Source organism: Nipponia nippon, unplaced genomic scaffold, assembly GCF_047370975.1.
Source record: "Nipponia nippon isolate SJK-2023a ecotype South Korea unplaced genomic scaffold, ASM4737097v1 scaffold_3, whole genome shotgun sequence".
NCBI classification, from domain to species: Eukaryota; Metazoa; Chordata; class Aves; order Pelecaniformes; family Threskiornithidae; genus Nipponia; species Nipponia nippon.
The window spans coordinates 113,069,338-113,086,417 of record NW_028262347.1 but is presented as its reverse complement, the minus strand read 5'-3'; the positions used below and the strand labels follow the sequence as shown (position 1 = coordinate 113,086,417).

Genomic DNA, 17,080 nt, shown 5'->3' with positions numbered 1-17,080 from the left:
AAATACAAAAAGTTAGACAGGCTTGTTATTCATTTGTCTCTTTTTGGCTTGTTAGCTCCGTCTGCCATCTGTCTAGGAGAAAAACCGGGTGCTGAGCTATGACAGACTTTGTAACCATGCAGGGTAAGTTGAGGGGCATGGTGCAGAAAGGAATATTACTTTGTATAAATGATGATCTTGGAGAAAAAGACTGTGATTTTATCCATGTTTCTTGTCAGGGGAGAAGTGCCACTGAAAGTGAATAGTTGGGGGACTGTAGCACCATTAAGGACAAAATTATATCTTAAAAGTTCCTGTTTGCGGGTGGGAGACAGGATGACACTGACCAGTAGTGCTTCTCTTTATTCCAACTCAGTATGTGTTAACCTTGATTGACTATAGCGTGTATGTTTATCCATTGATGTGTGAACTCTTCTCATTCACCGTGACCTTTTGTTGGGCTAAATTTATTTTTTCTCCCCCCCCCCCCTTTTTTTTATAGACATTATAAAAGCACAGTAGCATGGTGACAATGCAGGCAACTTTGTACTAGAGACTGCAAGCAAATAGAGAGGGATGGGGAAGACTAATTTTGTTACAAAAATGAGCGTGCTAAGTAAAATACAGGTTCAAACCATGTGTTTGCTTGGGAAAGTTTATGGTCTAAATTTGACATAGACTACAGCAAGCAAACGGAGAACTGCCATATGGAGGAATAGCAGCTTTGCATTATTAAGATCATACAGTTAACAGCTTAGTTTATAAATTTCTACAGAGCAGTGTCTGCAATTCAGCAGCAGAAAAAGTGTGCTTCATGGGGAGGCTTGAGTGAGAAAAGGATGGTGAGACGTTTTTGAGTAGACATTGCCTGTGCAAAAGGGATAGGTTGGGAAACGCTGCGTGTAGCTATAAATTTCTACAGAGCAGTGTCTGCAATTCAGCAGCAGAAAAAGTGTGCTTCATGGGGAGGCTTGAGTGAGAAAAGGATGGTGAGACGTTTTTGAGTAGACATTGCCTGTGCAAAAGGGATAGGTTGGGAAACGCTGCGTGTAGCACAGAGAGAGACGTAAATCCAGGTGTAAACAAAACTGTCTCGTTTGTTACTCAAAGGTGAAGTGACTGGTGGAACTGACTAAATCAAATACTTTCAACATCTCACAAAACAAATGACCAGTCTAAGGAAGGTCAGAGGATCACTAACGTTTTGTTGTTTTTGAAAAAAAAATTGGAAATGAATATAATTGTCATCTGCGGTTCTTTTCACAGTGTAGAGTAGATGTCAGCAACGCTCCAGCATGTTGTGTTACAGTCTGTTTTTCTGCCCCAAATTAAAGTTTACGTGTGAAAACAGAAATCGTGCAGAATCCAAGCTCTGTTGTTTCTCAAAGAAGCAAGATGCTGTCATGACATTCATGGTGTGTTGTCTCTACATCAGTAGCTAGAAGTGTCTCCTGCAGGCTACAGAGATCACTGGCAACCTGTAGCAGGGAGCTGCTCCCTCTCAGGAGACTGTAGCTGCCAAATCTCAGCCCTATTACACGCTATTCAGAATCAGTCCACTTACCACCTCTGCCCTACAGCTGTAAGTGGCTGACGCCCATTCGAAGGTGACCTGGAAAGCTTTATGGGAACATTTTAGCTATCCATACAGGAGAAGCTAATAAAAAGTATATTCAGCTTCCAAATCTCTACAAGGATCCTTCCTGAATTGAGTGCTGGGTTTTTTTGACATCAACTCTGTGATAAGCAGAGAATTGGCTCTGGTAATGGTAGAAAACAGCAGGCATTAAACAGAGAAATCTGAAGAGGTAAAAGGGGAAAGTAACAATTACAAAGTTATTGGAGACTGCATGCCCGAAGTAAAGAAGGGCCAGTTGCTTTTGTCTTATATAAAATAAGCCTTCCCCCCGCCACTGCAATAAAGCACAGGATGAACAATGAGGAGATTATCTTAAGGAAGGGAAAGAGAATGATGGGGGGGCGGAGTCAAGTGTACAGAAAGTAACCAATTAGTATCCCACAATCCTACTCTTTTAAAGTAGTGTTGTATTTGGTTCTCTGTTTATGGGTCCATAGAGGAGAAATCCCTGAAATTCTACTTCATTTGAAGGAGTTGGGTAGAATACTGTTGCTGTCGAGTCTCAGTACTTCGAGTAAATCATCAGTATTGATATTTTGAATATTTAATGTGGTGACACAAAGGTAACATTGTATTAGATAAGTTCCTGTGTCTCTTCATCAGCCCTGCTGTGTTGTTCTGTGTAAAATCACAAGCTATTTTTTCATTCAGTTGGAACATAAGTGAACAGTGCTTTACCTGTGTGGAAAATAATTGCAAGTTCATCTGTGTTCACAGGTTTTGAATGCAGTCTGAGTTCAAGAAGTATGAAGAAGAGACACCTTCTCTGCACTGGGGGATGGATCCTGTATTTTCTGCATTTGCAAGACTCTATATTAAAGATATAAAAGAAATGAGAGAATCTAAACAAGTGCCAGGTATGTACTTATATGTGCTGATTATGATGCACACAGAATTATGATTGATTTATGTTGTGCTCTTTATCGAGGGATTGCAGAATGCTTCACAAACACCAATACAGTAATTTTGCACGCCCCTAAGCTAAGTGACGTTAGGATCTTTAACAGCTCTAAGAACAACAGGTTGTATGTGAAATATATGTCAAAAATAAAATGTGTTCATTCTAATGGCTTTTATTCCTCATATATATATATATAGATACAGGACCTCTTTTACATTAAGGTAATGTTGTGTTTCCTCTGTGTGGTAGTGCTTGTTATATTCTGATAAAGTTAATTCTAAAAATGCTGGTCCTTTCTGGCCATATGTGTTATATCTTTCCACTGTCTCTACAACATTTGAGAAGAATTTTATGCCTCTTTGTTGCAAAATTTTGACAGTTGATGACATTGCTGAGTGTATGTGTTTTGCATTTTCCTCTGGATATTAATATATTATAAAACAGATACAGGTTTTGAGGCTTTGTCTGCTTAATTTCTAGATATGGTGGATATATGACGTTCTTCATACGTTTGAACAACCTTATTGTAAATTCTGGCATCTGTGCTGGATCTTATACCACACCTTTTATTTCCTAACCATTGTTGAAAATTGTATGCTTTGCATTCTGTTTCCTGCTGGTCTTCAGCCAATATCACCCACATGTGTACATTGTCTAAGGCAACATGGGTCTGACCTTGAATTTCTGTTTTCACTACAAAGACTTTAAATAGACTGCAGTATGTTTTCTGCTGTAGAAGGGTTTATTACTCCAAACTGAAGCTTGACAAGGTGCAAGATTATCAGGGAGGAACGAAGGAACTTAGAATTAATGAGGAAAAGCAGTAAACCCTAAGCAGTGTGTGTGGTTTTGGTTTGGTATTGGTGTCTTGTTTGGGTTTTTCTTTTTTTCCTCCACAGAGACAAGGTATATCTGTTTGGCTCTTTGAATATGCTCTACTTTGTACGTTTTGTTATTCTTATTTATTTTTCTTTGACGGCAAGAGTAACAGCAGTGATGATAACAGAAATGAAGGACTGGTGGTTTTTTTGCTCTTCTCACAACCATTGTTATGTACGTGGGGACTTCACAAACTGCAAAGCCCAGTATTTATACCTCTTTGTTATTTAACGTGATGGGAGGCTTTTATCTTAAATCCATTGCAAGAATTAGGCTACAGTCTGTTGTTGGTGTTTGTGCTAGAGTGGGTAGTAATTAGAGGCCTTTTTAAAGTGTGCAGTCTTATAGTAGTGCTGGTGTAGGAAATGCATCTGGTAAAAATTAATTGTTTTCAAACAAAATACAATTCAATGTCAGCAGAGTAGGATTGCAGTTTGGATTTGGACATTAGTACATACGCATGCAAAAAACATATTCAGAAGAATTAAACTTATAAACATCAACAAACATTTCACAAGAGCAGGAACAGTCCTAGAAAGTACAATCCTGCTCTCTTCCCCCCCCCGCCCCCACCTCTAAATTACCTGACTTTCCCTTCTCACTTCCCTTCCTATTCTTTTACTTAAGTGAGTTGTCTTCTGATTCAGGAACTCTCTCAGTTTTGTTAATACTTCTTTTTTTTTTTTCTAAGATGATCCTAAGGAAGTGGTATCTGTCATGTCAAGATATCAGCCTTTAAAACTGGCACATGCAAGCTTTCTCCACTTCCTGTGCATCTGGCGTTTTGCAAAACTAAGCTTGCTTGCAATCCTGTATCGTTTTCTAAACCAAACTTTAAAGAATAAAATGAAATTTCGTAGAACAAACATCCTGAATTTTGTTCGTTTTCCTGGTGATGTGTATATACCAAACCAGACATCTTTCAGCTTATCTTATTTATTGGCAACAAATGATAGCACAACAGAAACACTAAAAAAAGAATCTTTTGGGGAACGAAGAAGGTAGGTGTTTGCTGTCAATGTTTCCTGCCTTTAATGGGTTTGTTAAAGACCAGCTGAAGCTAAGTATATGATTGGCTATAAATCAGTCATTAAGTAATGGTAATTAAGAATGAATGAGTGCAAAACAAAGAGTTGTAACTAGGAGGAATAGAAAGAAACATAGACTGAATGTCAGGAAAAACATCCTTAGAATGACATCTGCTAAACCGTGGAGCGGCCTTCCCAGGAAAAAGGTGGGATGCCCTTCACTGGGATTGTTTATATCCTGACTGTACAGATTGCCAGGAATTTACTGTACGGAACGGCCCTGAGGAAATGGACTGAATGACCTAATAAGTTTTTTATTTCCATTTTTAAGCATTAGGATTTGATGCCACAATGACTAATCCCTTAAAACAACACAGAGAAAAGCAGTAAACCTGGCCAATTACTCTCCTGCTATAAATGGTGACAAGAAGGCTGGAAAACCTCCCAGATAAAAACAGTAATTGTGTTGTCTTAGAGGCCTTGAAATGAGAGTGGGTGTCAAACTCGGTTGTAACACATAATCACATCATGGAAATGAGCTTTTCTCAGAGTTATCATGCACCACTGCATTGTGACAGCTTATCAACAAGCAAGAGAAGCTACAAATAGTATAAAAGGAGGTAATAATAATTAAAGCAATGGCAAATAGCTCAGTGCTCAGTAATGCCGGTGAAGACATGACCAGAACTTGCCCTAGAGAGCTCTGTATCTATAGCCCCCTATACCACTGCTGTGGCTTCCTGTTGTGGTAACAGCATATTAATGTACGTGTTATTTACTGGGTTACTAGGAGCTTGACTGACATAGCTTTACATGTTCAGTATACTTTTATTTCTACCAATATGAACATAATTTGAACAAATAAGCTGGCAGGAGAAACAATTTACACCTTGAAGTCATCAAGTTCTACAACTTTTAATAGTGTAAATATAATTTCATCTTTCAAATGAATTCAGGTAGTTTCTCAGAGAGTAAGGGTGGAGTTCTATGTGAGTTTATGGGGATGGAGAGAACCAGTTTTATCTGGTCTCTGTCATTTGCCAAAACTCAGCTTACTAACTGGGAAATTAACATATTAACATAGTAACATGTTGCTTGTGTGCAGGGTCAAGAGCTTGGAGTCTCTGCTCCACAGACTTACCCTGAAACTGACCCAGACCTTCTTTTATGGAGATCTTGTAAGGTTTAGTGAATAATTATACATACTGGGAGCATCTCCATTGAGGGTTTCTATAGCAGTGTTTATTGGTGTCCTGGTACATGGAATAAGAGAAAAGCAGACAGACCTGCTAAACATTCTCTACACCAGACCTGACCAGTGACTGCATAATTAGTATAGCCAGCTCTAAGATGACAGCGATAGATGCATCCTTAAAACATTGCAGTGGATTTTTATGAGCAGAACTTCTATTTATGAGCTTCTTGGCTGATCACCTGTGATTTCTTCTGAAACTTTGGGGGTTTTGTCTGTCTTATGTGAAGAAAGTTAATTCCAGGCTCATTTAAGGCTGCCAGCTATGTAGGACAAGTTATTTTTGGATTTTTTTTTTTACAGAACATTTTTCTGACTCCCTTGCTGCAGTGTTTCTCTTTCCCTTTGTAAGAATAAGACTTGCCACAGTGTATGGAGCCAAATGTTCCCTTCTGAGTCCCTTGAGTTATCTAGTTTTTAGAAGACAGTTATTGAACTTCCCGGATGGCACATTTCAGTAAAGCAGTGGTATTCAAAAACTGAAGAAAACACATTGACTGAAAATTAGCCAGCCTGGGATATATCTGGAGCTTATTGCCTATTATCCTCCTGCTAGTGGACTGTGAAGCTTCGGTGTATAATGTTTACATCTGTGTTTGTTAACAACATTTGTCACTCTCTTGAAAGGGATTACAGCATGTGGCAACGTCAGTGCTCTCCAAGTCCACTGGGCTCTGATTCCTCACTGTTTCCTGGACATGTTTTTATGTGTTAATTCTTATTCAAGTCATCTTTCTAGATGCACAAAAATAGCTTTGAAAGGATGTTTTTAGAACGTGTTATTTCAGAAACTGAAGTTCAGGATGCTGTCCATGATGACAATCTAAGAGGGTTGTTTCTCTCTCCCCAACCCCCATGGCTCCTGTTCTTTTAGAAATGAAAGACACAATTATGTTAGTTTTCCTTTTGGAGGCTCTGCCTTAATCGGGAACAGCTGCATTGTGAGAAGCTCAAACTGCTTCCATTGTGTTCTATTATTTATTCTGAAGCTTGATGAAGATGTAAAAAAAAAAAAAAAAACCACCAAAAAAAAAAACCAACAAAAAAAGCCCAAACCAAAATGAAACAACGAAACAACAAAACACAACTAAAAAAAACCCTAATGCCTGCAGCAAACAAACAACTTTTCAGATCCAAATGTGCAAGAAAACAAGAGGTTAATAAAGTTCTAACACTCTACAAAAACAAGCTTTTGGTATCCTAAGTAGGGCTGATACCTCTTCCTTCTAGTGTTCCCAGTCCTCACTGATGCAGGGGATTTTTCACATGACTAGGCATTGTATACCTTAAGATATATTAAATATGTAAGAAAGTATGTTTTTTACTGACAAATGTGACTATCTCAGGTAGGATGTTGAAAGAAATAGTTACGCTTATCAAGAATGTTCTGTGTCTAGGTATATTCTTTTATAACGGACATCCAGTAAGACAGGTGGATGTTGTCGGGATAGTGGTTCAAACGAAAGAGCGAGATGCCTTTTATAATTACGGAGGTAAGAAAAGTTTCTTTCTTTCTTCTTGCACTTATCAGCCTTCTAATCTTAGTTACCGTTAGAACTTAAAGGTTGCCTTATTTGATCATTGTCTGTTCTTGAAACAACTGTGCTTTTATTCTCATATAATGTATATCTGCAGCTGAGATTACTTAGCAAATTTGGGGAAGCCACTGTTTATCTCCATTTCAAAAGCAGAGAAACAAATAGTTAAAACAGAGTAACTGATTCATTTGAGGTCATCTAGCAAATCTTAATTTTGGTTATTGCTTTGCCACTGGACTCCACCATCTTCATCACACTTATATGCAGTTCCTTTGGTCAGATATAAACGGATTTAACAGTGCCTGCAAATGGGAAGTCACTTCTTCCTTTTTTGAACCTTAGAAATCCCTTCTGACTTTTTGTATGTTTTCTCGTATCTTGGAGCCAGCTTTTAATAGCAGTCAGGAGCTTGTTTATATTTAGATGCGTAAGAGTCTTAGCAAATCTAACTCAAGCATCATAGTACCAGTCCTTGCCAACACCAGCTGGGAGCTGTCTCATCCCTATTGCTTTTCCCAATATTCGGACTACTTTATTAACATGAAAACATCTGATAGTCATTTTGTTCAGCTAGTCTTTTTCATCTGGAGAAAAGCAGAGTGGAGTAGTGGTGATGTGGCAAGTTTCAAAAGGTGGGAGAGATCTTCTCACAGTAAGAAGGAGGAGCCAAATGCATAGATCCTATCACAGCACTTGAAGGACTCATGTCCAGTGTCTTCCTCTGCCATGGGTTTCTACATGATGGAGGTTAAGTCACGGAGCGCCTCTTCTTACCCAATTCCCTCACTTACACAATTGAGTCAGCAATTCCCTCTCTCACAGGAGTATTGTGAAGATACAGTTGACAACTTAATCAGGTTCCAGGTTCCACAACATCTGCAGTTGCATCACACTGCTGCAGAGTAGCATTAACTGCTAGTGCATATAGCATACCCTGCACTGGGTGCGGCTGCTTAGAGTTGACTCTGTCCTCTATAGAAATGTCCCTGCAAGTTTCTTAGAGTGGATATTTTCTAGATTTTTTTTTTTTTAAGTCTAATTTCTGGATGTTTATTATTACCCTGCCATTATGCTAAATAATGAGTTGACAGTAAATATTTTGAAGCACAAGCTTCTCTGGCTCTTGAAGTAGCACAGGCTAAACAAGCACCTAAGTTAAGAGGCGGAGATGTAATTGATGATGTAATCAAGTGTTGAAACATAAATTGAACGTCAGCTATTATTCTTTCATTGCACTAGTATGCAAATGCAGTTATCACTTCATGAGAACAGAGGAAGACAGAATCAAAATGACCAAGGCAAAAACAATTCTGTGGGCAAGGGTTACCCATGCTACTCTCAGCATTAGTTCCGATGTAAGCTTGTTGGAAATGTTGATTGCGGCAGAAATTGGAGGAACAGAAATAAAAAGAAACGAGAGTAGTGGAATTAAGGCCTTAGTTTTAGATCAGCTGACCTTTAAGTACAGCTCTCGGTGGCTTCCTGCTGTCCTTTTACATCCAACTCCACTCTTTGTTCCAGCAGTTCCTGGTCTGAGCTTTCAGGCTACCTGCCAGGGTGCCCCTCCCCAGCCTGCCCTCCCTTTCAGGCAGGCTGACTCTGCCAGCGTAAAATTGTAACTTCTTAGACAGCTTCCTGCTTGTAACGTCTTGCATCTCTCAGTTCACCAGACTCTGGTTGGTGAGTCACAGAGCAGGAGTTGCATCAGTTGGAGCACCGCACACTGCACAGTACTCGCTCACTTTCCATCTGCTTAAAAGTGACTTACAAAGCAATTCCCCCTTTGTACTTTTTCTCTGATAGAGAACTGAAATGTCTTTGTGTCACTGCCACTATCTCCCCCCTCATTTCCTATCTGTCTACTTCAGAATACATGGCACTCATTTTAAGAGAATCTTAGGTCCTCTGTGCTGAAAACCATACAGCCAGAACTGGTGACAAAATAATAATTGTAGAAGAGAATGAATTGACTATTTCCTGGCTTAAAAAAAAAATTAAAAATTACCTGCTGTGTAAAACCTGATATCTGATGAAATAGTAGCTTTGAACAAGCTCGTGTTTTGGCTAATGCACCTTTCTGACCTCTTTTTATTTTTTTCTTTCCTTTTTCACAAAACCAAACGTCACGTATGCTTTTCCTTATACTCCAGAACTGTTTTGAAAGGCTGAAAGGCGCTTGCCCTAAAAACAAATGGAAAAATTTCACGGGGATCTCAGTAAGTTCATGCAGGCCCTACAAGAACTATACCCCTTTGTTACAAAGAAATAGAAATGGACACAATTATCTCATTTACCAGGTAGCTTTGAGAGTGCTACCCCTCAAATACTTAATGCAAGAGTCAAAAAAACCCAAACAAACAAAACAGACCAGAAAAACCCAAAAAACAAACCCACCAAAAAAAAAACCCAAACAAACAAAAGTTTAAACCCAAGGAGATGAGGAAGGGTAGCACAGGGAGCACAGGAAGTTTTCAAAAGCTTGTAGACCCCTTGAGTGCATTTGAAATAGATTAACGTTCTCCTGTCTAATTAGAATACAATTGCAAGAGTTCTTATTCATCTGTGCTTCAGGAGTTATTGGTCGTCTTGTTCAAAGCTTTTATTTGTGACCTAGGAAGATTTTGTTTCAGGGCCTTGCTCTGCTACCAGATTCCCTGTGTGGTCAAGAACAGGTCAATCTCTCCAGGACTCCATTTTCAGCTGTTACATTAATGAGGAGGAGTCTGGCCTCCTAATCCGTCAGTCTTGTTTGTTTTGTTTCTAAGCCCTTCTTGGGAAGCATATCTGTCGCAGTTGGTGCAACAGCCAGTTGCGAGCTGGAACATCTAGAAGCTGCAGTAATGTAATAGTGAAAAGTCATCTGCCCTGTTTCTTATTGCCATTGCTGACTTGCATGAATGGCTTGGCATGGTAGATGGGGGCTCTGACTCCTACTACTGAAATAGTTGCTTTTTGTCTATACCAAGGAGAGAAAATCCTACCAGCTAGATCATTATCTGTGTTCTGGTACAAAATTAAAGCTGCTGAAATAGCTGCAGACACAGCAGCTCAAAAGGGGGATAGCAATGAGATGAGCATACATATAAATGCTATTTGTTTGTTATTGGGAATGTGCAGCTAAGCCACTGGGAAACAGGAAGGCAAGACAATGATTTGAAATTGGATCCCCCAAATAGGGAGATTGTTTCAAAACACGTGAGACAATGCAAAGGCATTTTGCTTTGATGTTCTGGTTCCCAGAGGAAACAACTGCAGGTACCAATCAGTACCTTCCTCATAAACATTGCTATTACTTCTGTAGTCATGGATCCGGTTTAAGGAGCAGAAGAAAACTGCAGATTCCAATTTGTGAAGAGTGGAAGCTCTGTCTTGGAGATGGCTACATGCAAGGAGCAAGGAGCTTGGAGCGTTAGCTGGACTGGAAATGCGATCCTTGCTGTGGTTTGACAGACATTTAGTGCCTTTTTATTTAGAGCGTTTGTTGGACATGCCTTCTGTATACAGCCTTTTGATCTGTAGAACAATTGATTCTTCTGATAGTGTTTTAGTTTTCTTTGGGGTTTGTCTTTTTCTGCTGTCCTTGACAATGCACTTCCTGGGGCAGAAATCGCAAAACTTATTTTGATTAGGTACTAGCAAAACAGGAAGCGCTAGACAGCTCCCATGCTTAGGAGAAGGTGTTAGGCTTTTTTGGCAATGGAAGTGACTTGCATGCCATCAGTACGTATACTTTAAGTTGGGAATTCCTGGCCTAGAGCAGAACCACAAGTATGTGCTGTCCTCTGTCCTTCCTGGCTCAAGGAGCTGCCTTTCTCCTCTCCGTAACATCATCTTGTATGGGAAAGGCCAGCAGACTTTGTGCACAATATTAGTGTGGAAACCAATGCAGCTGGAGGTAGCAGCACTCCTAGTCTATTCACATGACTGTACCCCCCAATGCTGAAGTGCTGTTTTCTCACTGTGACAGTAAGGCTTCTGTGTTTTGTGCCTGGTTTCCTGTTTTAATTTGTCTGGCTTCAGCTTTCACCACTGATTCTTCTTCTGACCTTGTCAATGACATTAAAACCCTTTAGTATCCAATATATGTACTGAAGCCTCAAAATTTAAGTTAGTAAATTTAAATTAGTGCTTGATCTTTTTTTGAGAATATACCTGTTACTTTGCTGACTATGCACATAAACAGTGTGTCTGGTGCTGAGCTACTTCCACGACTGAAACGACTGTGGAGATTGTTTCAGAGGTGTAAGCAGGGCTTGAGCACCCACTTTCCCTTTCAGACTGGTTGGAATGAGATATCCTTGGCAGTCATCTGCTTACATACCTATGTATCTTCACTTCTTGGAACATCGCTACCTGCTTTCTTATTCTCTAATTCTTGCTTTTTTTTTTTTTTTTTACAGTGGATGATAGTACTGGAGTTATAAATTGTGTCTGCTGGAAAAATCCCATGGTAGCAGAAACATCTTTATCAGGTAATTTATCAAATAAATAATTCTTTTGACTGTACATTTTTGCTCATGTCTGTCTTGCATAATTTAGTAAATGATCAAACTTGCAGAAGAGCAAATTCAACTTTTTTTTTTTCTTTTGTTTTTTAAACCATCATATCCTACATCCAGGGCCATTTTGAGAATTTTTTATTACTTTTCATGTTGTGTCCAATGGTGATGCCAATAAACCCACTACATTATGACCTGTCATGCCTTTTCCTTATCTCAGTAATATGGCACTTCAGTTCTATGTTGTAACATTGTTCAGAGAATCCTCCTCTTATGGTTCTTTTTGTGACTTCACCTAGTGAGGAACTAGGCTGGAAATCTGCCATATGCCACAGCTTCTGTTTCCAAAGTCAATCCATTGACCAGCAACCTGGTCTGTGTTTCCCACCCTTGTAATACAGTGGTTTCAGGATTCATCTTCTCTTCTTTGTTTGCATTCATATTCTCCTCCTGCTCATGCATGTACTGTCAGTGATGAACTTGAAAGTAGCTTAAAACACAGTGGGAGGATGCCCGCAGTCTTTTACGATTTGGGAAAGTTCTAAACATGCAGAAAATTTGAAAATAATCTATTATTGCACTCAGTAACAGAAGTCACTAGTGGCTGGCTTTCTTTTTGTTTTTTCTCCCACCATTTCTCATAGATCAAAGTATGGAATACTTTCTACTTTGGACCTTCTTGAAAGCTCATGTAGTAGACTGACAACCCTGATATGGAACTGATCAAATCCTACTGAAGTAAATGTTACTAGCGTCATCTGCCAGTGTTAGGGTTACATACGCACAGAGTGAGGAAAGGAAAGCTTGATGTGAAAGTTAAAAACTCCGATGTCTGTGGAACAAGCCCATGTATACAGACAGAGAATTCATACTTAGTTACGTTTAACAATGATATGACAAGTGGTATAAATGATCCCAACTGGAATCTAGAAGACAGCTCTCGCTTTTAGAGAGGTGATGTGTGGCACAGCTTTCCAAAAAAATAATGGGGACCTGCAATCAAATCAGTTTTTTATGAGGAACTTAAATTCATTAAAGGAATTGCATGAAATACTGCTTGAAATAGAATGAGGACCCAGAAAGCTTGTTTCAGCCTTGTATTCTTATTTTACATGTACATCAGTAGTGCTTGAATGGACACTATGTTATTAATGGAAATGAATTCATTTGTACCTGCTAAAGAAAACAGCTCCTAGGGGGCACAGGAAACTTCCAGCCTTTTGTAATTGTGATCAGGGATACTTAGATCATTAATCAGGTTTTAAGTTATGAAGAACTTACTCTCCTGCAAAGGTGTGTTACGTAAATGTGGAGTTCTGTCAAGTTGCATTCACCTCAGTGTAGACATCAAATTGCATCACATGAATACTTCGGCCCCACCTCAGATGACTCATTCTTCTTTTATGTAAAAAGTTCAGCTGACCTTTCTTTTCCCCTCTCGTCCATGTTAGCATGACAAAATCAAAAAATGACGAAACCCATTTCAAATTAATGTTTCAATTTTGCAACCCATCTATAACATTTTCAGTGGTAAATGAGTATCTCCTTCCTTTTATGCTTTCCCCAGGTGAACTATTTAAATAAATATAATACTGTAAACTAACTTTGTCACCCAAAAGTTTTGCTACCCAGGACACCTGGTGCCTGGGACCTTACCCCTTTTTTAGTAATATGACTCCTGTGATGCTTAGGTGTTTGGATGAATGCAAAAGGACAGTCCTCTTGGCCTTAATGCCTGATCTCCTTTCCCCCGCTTTTTACAGGTCGTCCGAGCACACCCAGCAGTCTGACTGTGCTTGAACAGATGAAGAAACTCCAAGAAATGGTGAGCCAGAAAACCAAGCTGGAGATCGGGGATATTGTCAGGGTCAGAGGTCACATCCGAACCTACAGGCAACAAAGAGAAATTCAGGCTTCATGTTTCTGTGAGTGTTTTGGATCTGTGACATATGTAACTTAATTGTCTGAATTTGTGAGAAGATCTAAGCTGTATGTAATTCACTGAATATTATCCACTTTATTTTCATTTTTCTAAAGAGGTTTTCATCAGTATGTCTTTATTTCAGTTTTAGCAGTGTAAGGTTAGAAGACACACTACTTAATGTGTGGGATTAGATTGCCTGGAAATGAGGCATTCCTGGAAAATCTATAAAAGATGACTAGCATGCATACAAGAATGCTATGCAGATACTGTGGTTGGGTATCTGTGAGAGTGACTTGCTCTTCAGTTTTCTTTGTGTTGAACAGCCAAAGCCCATGGGAAGGGAGTTGATGACCTTTTTATGTCACACTTGTCAAGAGCGTTAGCTGCTTTGGAGAAACAGTTGCTGTTTGTCACAGCCTGTATAATCCATTCCATGGGCAGACAGCAGCATATGGGCACATTATAGCACTGAAGTCCAGGTTCTCCTGAACTCTCTGGCTCTGCAGAATGGCTGAGAAGTGTTCTTCAGCTTGAGTCACTTGGGCACACATCTGCAGGTGGTGCCCCTGTATCTGACAGCTCTTTGGGTAGCAGCGTTCTACAGTCCGCTGAGCTTGCCGAGAAGCTTCCAGTTACACAACTTATTCTCTCCTTCATGCCTGTGCTATTGTGTAAGAGTTGGTTTTCCCCAGTGAAATCTTTCAGAGACAATACTGAAATGATTCCTCTGATGGGGGGAAGCCTGTCTTTTAAAAACCCTGTGTAGCTCAGATAAAAAGCCTGTAGATTTTTCAGCTCTAGCTAAAATCTGAGAGGGGGTTCAACCCTCCTTTCCAGACAGAAGATTTATGAATATATAACCCATTCAAGGGATGGTAATAATAACATTGTTTCATGAAAGGAGAGCCATGCAATTCAAATAGCCTCTAAATTGCTTTCACTTTGGCCCAAATAAAGCTCCTTCCTATGTGTTAACTTCATCTAATGGATGAAGACTGCTGAAAGGTAAAATAGACATCATAAATTCTGATTAAATAAGTTGTCAGACAAAAGCATAATCTGCAGTGCACCACAACAGGTCATTTACCTCCTTGTAAACTGTAACAGCAGGAGTGGCCTTTGTGGTTTTGTTTTTATAAACAACAGTGAACAAAATTTGCCAATTCAATATTGGCATGTGAAGCTCTGTGGTGCTGCCTCAGGTATGCTTGCTTAAAAGATTGGTATGGCAATTCTGGCCAAGTATGTCTGTTCTTTTTGCTGCTCCAGATAAAGTGGATGATCCTGTGTGTGATGTTCAGATTTCAAGAATGCTGGAGCTCCCCTGTCTCTATAGAGAAGTTTACGATAAGCCTTTCCAAGGCCCCGAGGAGGGACAGAGGTAAACGCAGTATCCATACTGGTCTTGGGGCAAAGTGTGGGATTTTATTATTGTTTATTTGTTATTGTAATAACTGTGGAGAAAGATAGAACAGGGTCCCACTGTGATTTAGACTCTGCACAAGCATACAGTAGCAGCCTGCTTTTCTCCCAAACAATTGATGATCCATACAGATGAGATACCTGTCCATAATCTGAGAAAAGAAATCTAATGCTGAACCAAAGTGAATATTAGGAAGGTAGTAAAATACTGTGTACAGACCTCTTGCATCTAGTAAAGAAAGCTGGGGTTTGGAGCAAGATTTGGGGGTGAGGTCAACAGATTAGGTGGAGGAGTGTCCTTGCCTGATTTTGTTTTATGTGTAAGGATAAGGAGCTATTCCATTGAAATGCTCTCAACTTCTGCTGCCCGTGTCATTGTCAAATCACAAATATATAACCTCAATAAACTGAATCAAACACCCATTCCTGTATTCAGTTTAAGGGTGGCTGATGCTTATTGGCAGAGCTGATGCCTGTAGTGTGGCTTCAGAGATGAGAGATCTTAAAATCACAACACTCTTACAGCAAGTGATTGAAGAAGAACAGTTGGATGTTTATTGCATATAAAAATGGTCCATTTTAATTAAGCGTTTAAATTCAGATTCTTTAAGGACAGTAAAATACCTTTTGACCTTGGAAAACCAGTCTAACTTTAGGTAATTGTTCTAAAAAATGTTAGTAGTATATTTCTTGCCTTTTGACATGTTCTATGTATCCTTGTAGTGTCCTGGAGGGTCAGAATTTCTCAATCAGTATGCTGCATGAGAAAGTGAAAGGCTTTCTATTAGAAAACAAAATTCAGACCTTTTACCAACAGGAGTTGGAAACAATTGATACTCTGGTGTCACTGGCTGGTGTGCATCTACCCAGGTCCAGCTGCCAGGAGGTGAGTGAATGTAACTGTTTCAGGTTTTTAGTGGGAGGAAATAATAATGTGTACTTTCTTTAAGCATAAACAAACAGATAAGAGACAGGGCCTTCAGAGGATTTGAAAACCACGAGTGCTTTAGCTTTATGCATGAATTATTTATGGAGCTTGAGGAAACCTTGTCACTTGAGACATATAGAACTGGACTGAAGAAAGCCATATGAAAAAATTCTGTTGTTAAGGGTAATCTTGTATTAGGTCTGAGTAACCTTACAGTCTGCAACAGGCACTAACTTATCTAGATCTGTAAACAGTGGCAGTATCAGAAAAGGAGATTGCTTTAAGGTGCTTGAGCTGTTTGAGACAGATGTTTGAGATCCTGGATTTGATCAGAAGAAGGGAATACAAAGACTTTGTCTTGTTTCTCATTCAAAGCTCAATATATTAATAGAGATGTAACTTTCAAAAGGAGATAATGAGTGGATGAACAGTGCTCCTTGCTACATGTTTCTCTTATTGGAAATCCCTAGTTGTGAAAGGCCATGATTGAAAGGAACAGAAGGTGGGATTTAATTAAAATCAGTTTACATGCAGGTGCATGTAACCAAACTGTTAAGAAACTTTCCAGTGAGATTGTATGCTCTTGATCAACTGCAGAATGGGAAATAAAACAAAAAATATTTTGTAAAATCGCTTTGTGTTACTCTGTTATTTGGATCAATTACAAACCAGATTCTCAAGTGGTGTGAAGTGGTAAATTTCGGCAAAAGTAACAGAGTTATGGCTTTGCCATGTTACCAATGGCAACTGAAACTTAAACTAGAGCATTGTGACTCACTTGTTTACGTTTTGGTTTTCTGTAGAGAAGTAAATCCATAGCAGTCATTTTCACTGCCTGATTCTCATATGCACTGTAAAGCTAAGTGCTATGTTATGTTAACATCTGGTGTTTGTTTAATTCTTAAAAAAAACCAAACCAAACAAACAACATAAGAACCAGTCCCTTGTAGATAAGGTCAAATAATAATGAAAAGTAGCTCTATTCTTGTTGGCCTCGTTGAACTGCTTGAGATAGCTGCTTCTTGATAGCTGTTTCTTTTATTTTTATTAAAGGCATTTTTGTTGTTTGCTTTAAAGCAAGCATGGGTATA

The 17,080-nt window shown here is 39.2% G+C and overlaps 1 protein-coding gene across 5 annotated transcripts in view; it reads left to right on the top strand.

Moving 5' to 3' along the window:
* STN1 (STN1 subunit of CST complex) overlaps positions 1-17,080 on the top strand; it is a 54,274-nt gene that overhangs the window by 14,735 nt on the left and 22,459 nt on the right. For 4 of the 5 annotated variants that reach the window (XR_015706285.1, XM_087764469.1, XM_087764467.1 and 1 more), the window contains 6 exons: positions 2,336-2,475; positions 7,076-7,171; positions 11,617-11,688; positions 13,479-13,640; positions 14,909-15,020; positions 15,785-15,947. Coding sequence is in view for 4 of the 5 variants with exons in the window: in XM_087764469.1 (XP_087620595.1) it covers positions 2,343-2,475; positions 7,076-7,171; positions 11,617-11,688; positions 13,479-13,640; positions 14,909-15,020; positions 15,785-15,947 (738 nt within the window). In the remaining variant the exon portion in view is untranslated. The remainder of the gene's footprint in view (positions 1-2,335; positions 2,476-7,075; positions 7,172-11,616; positions 11,689-13,478; positions 13,641-14,908; positions 15,021-15,784; positions 15,948-17,080) is intronic. The other variant, XM_087764470.1, reaches the window with a different exon arrangement.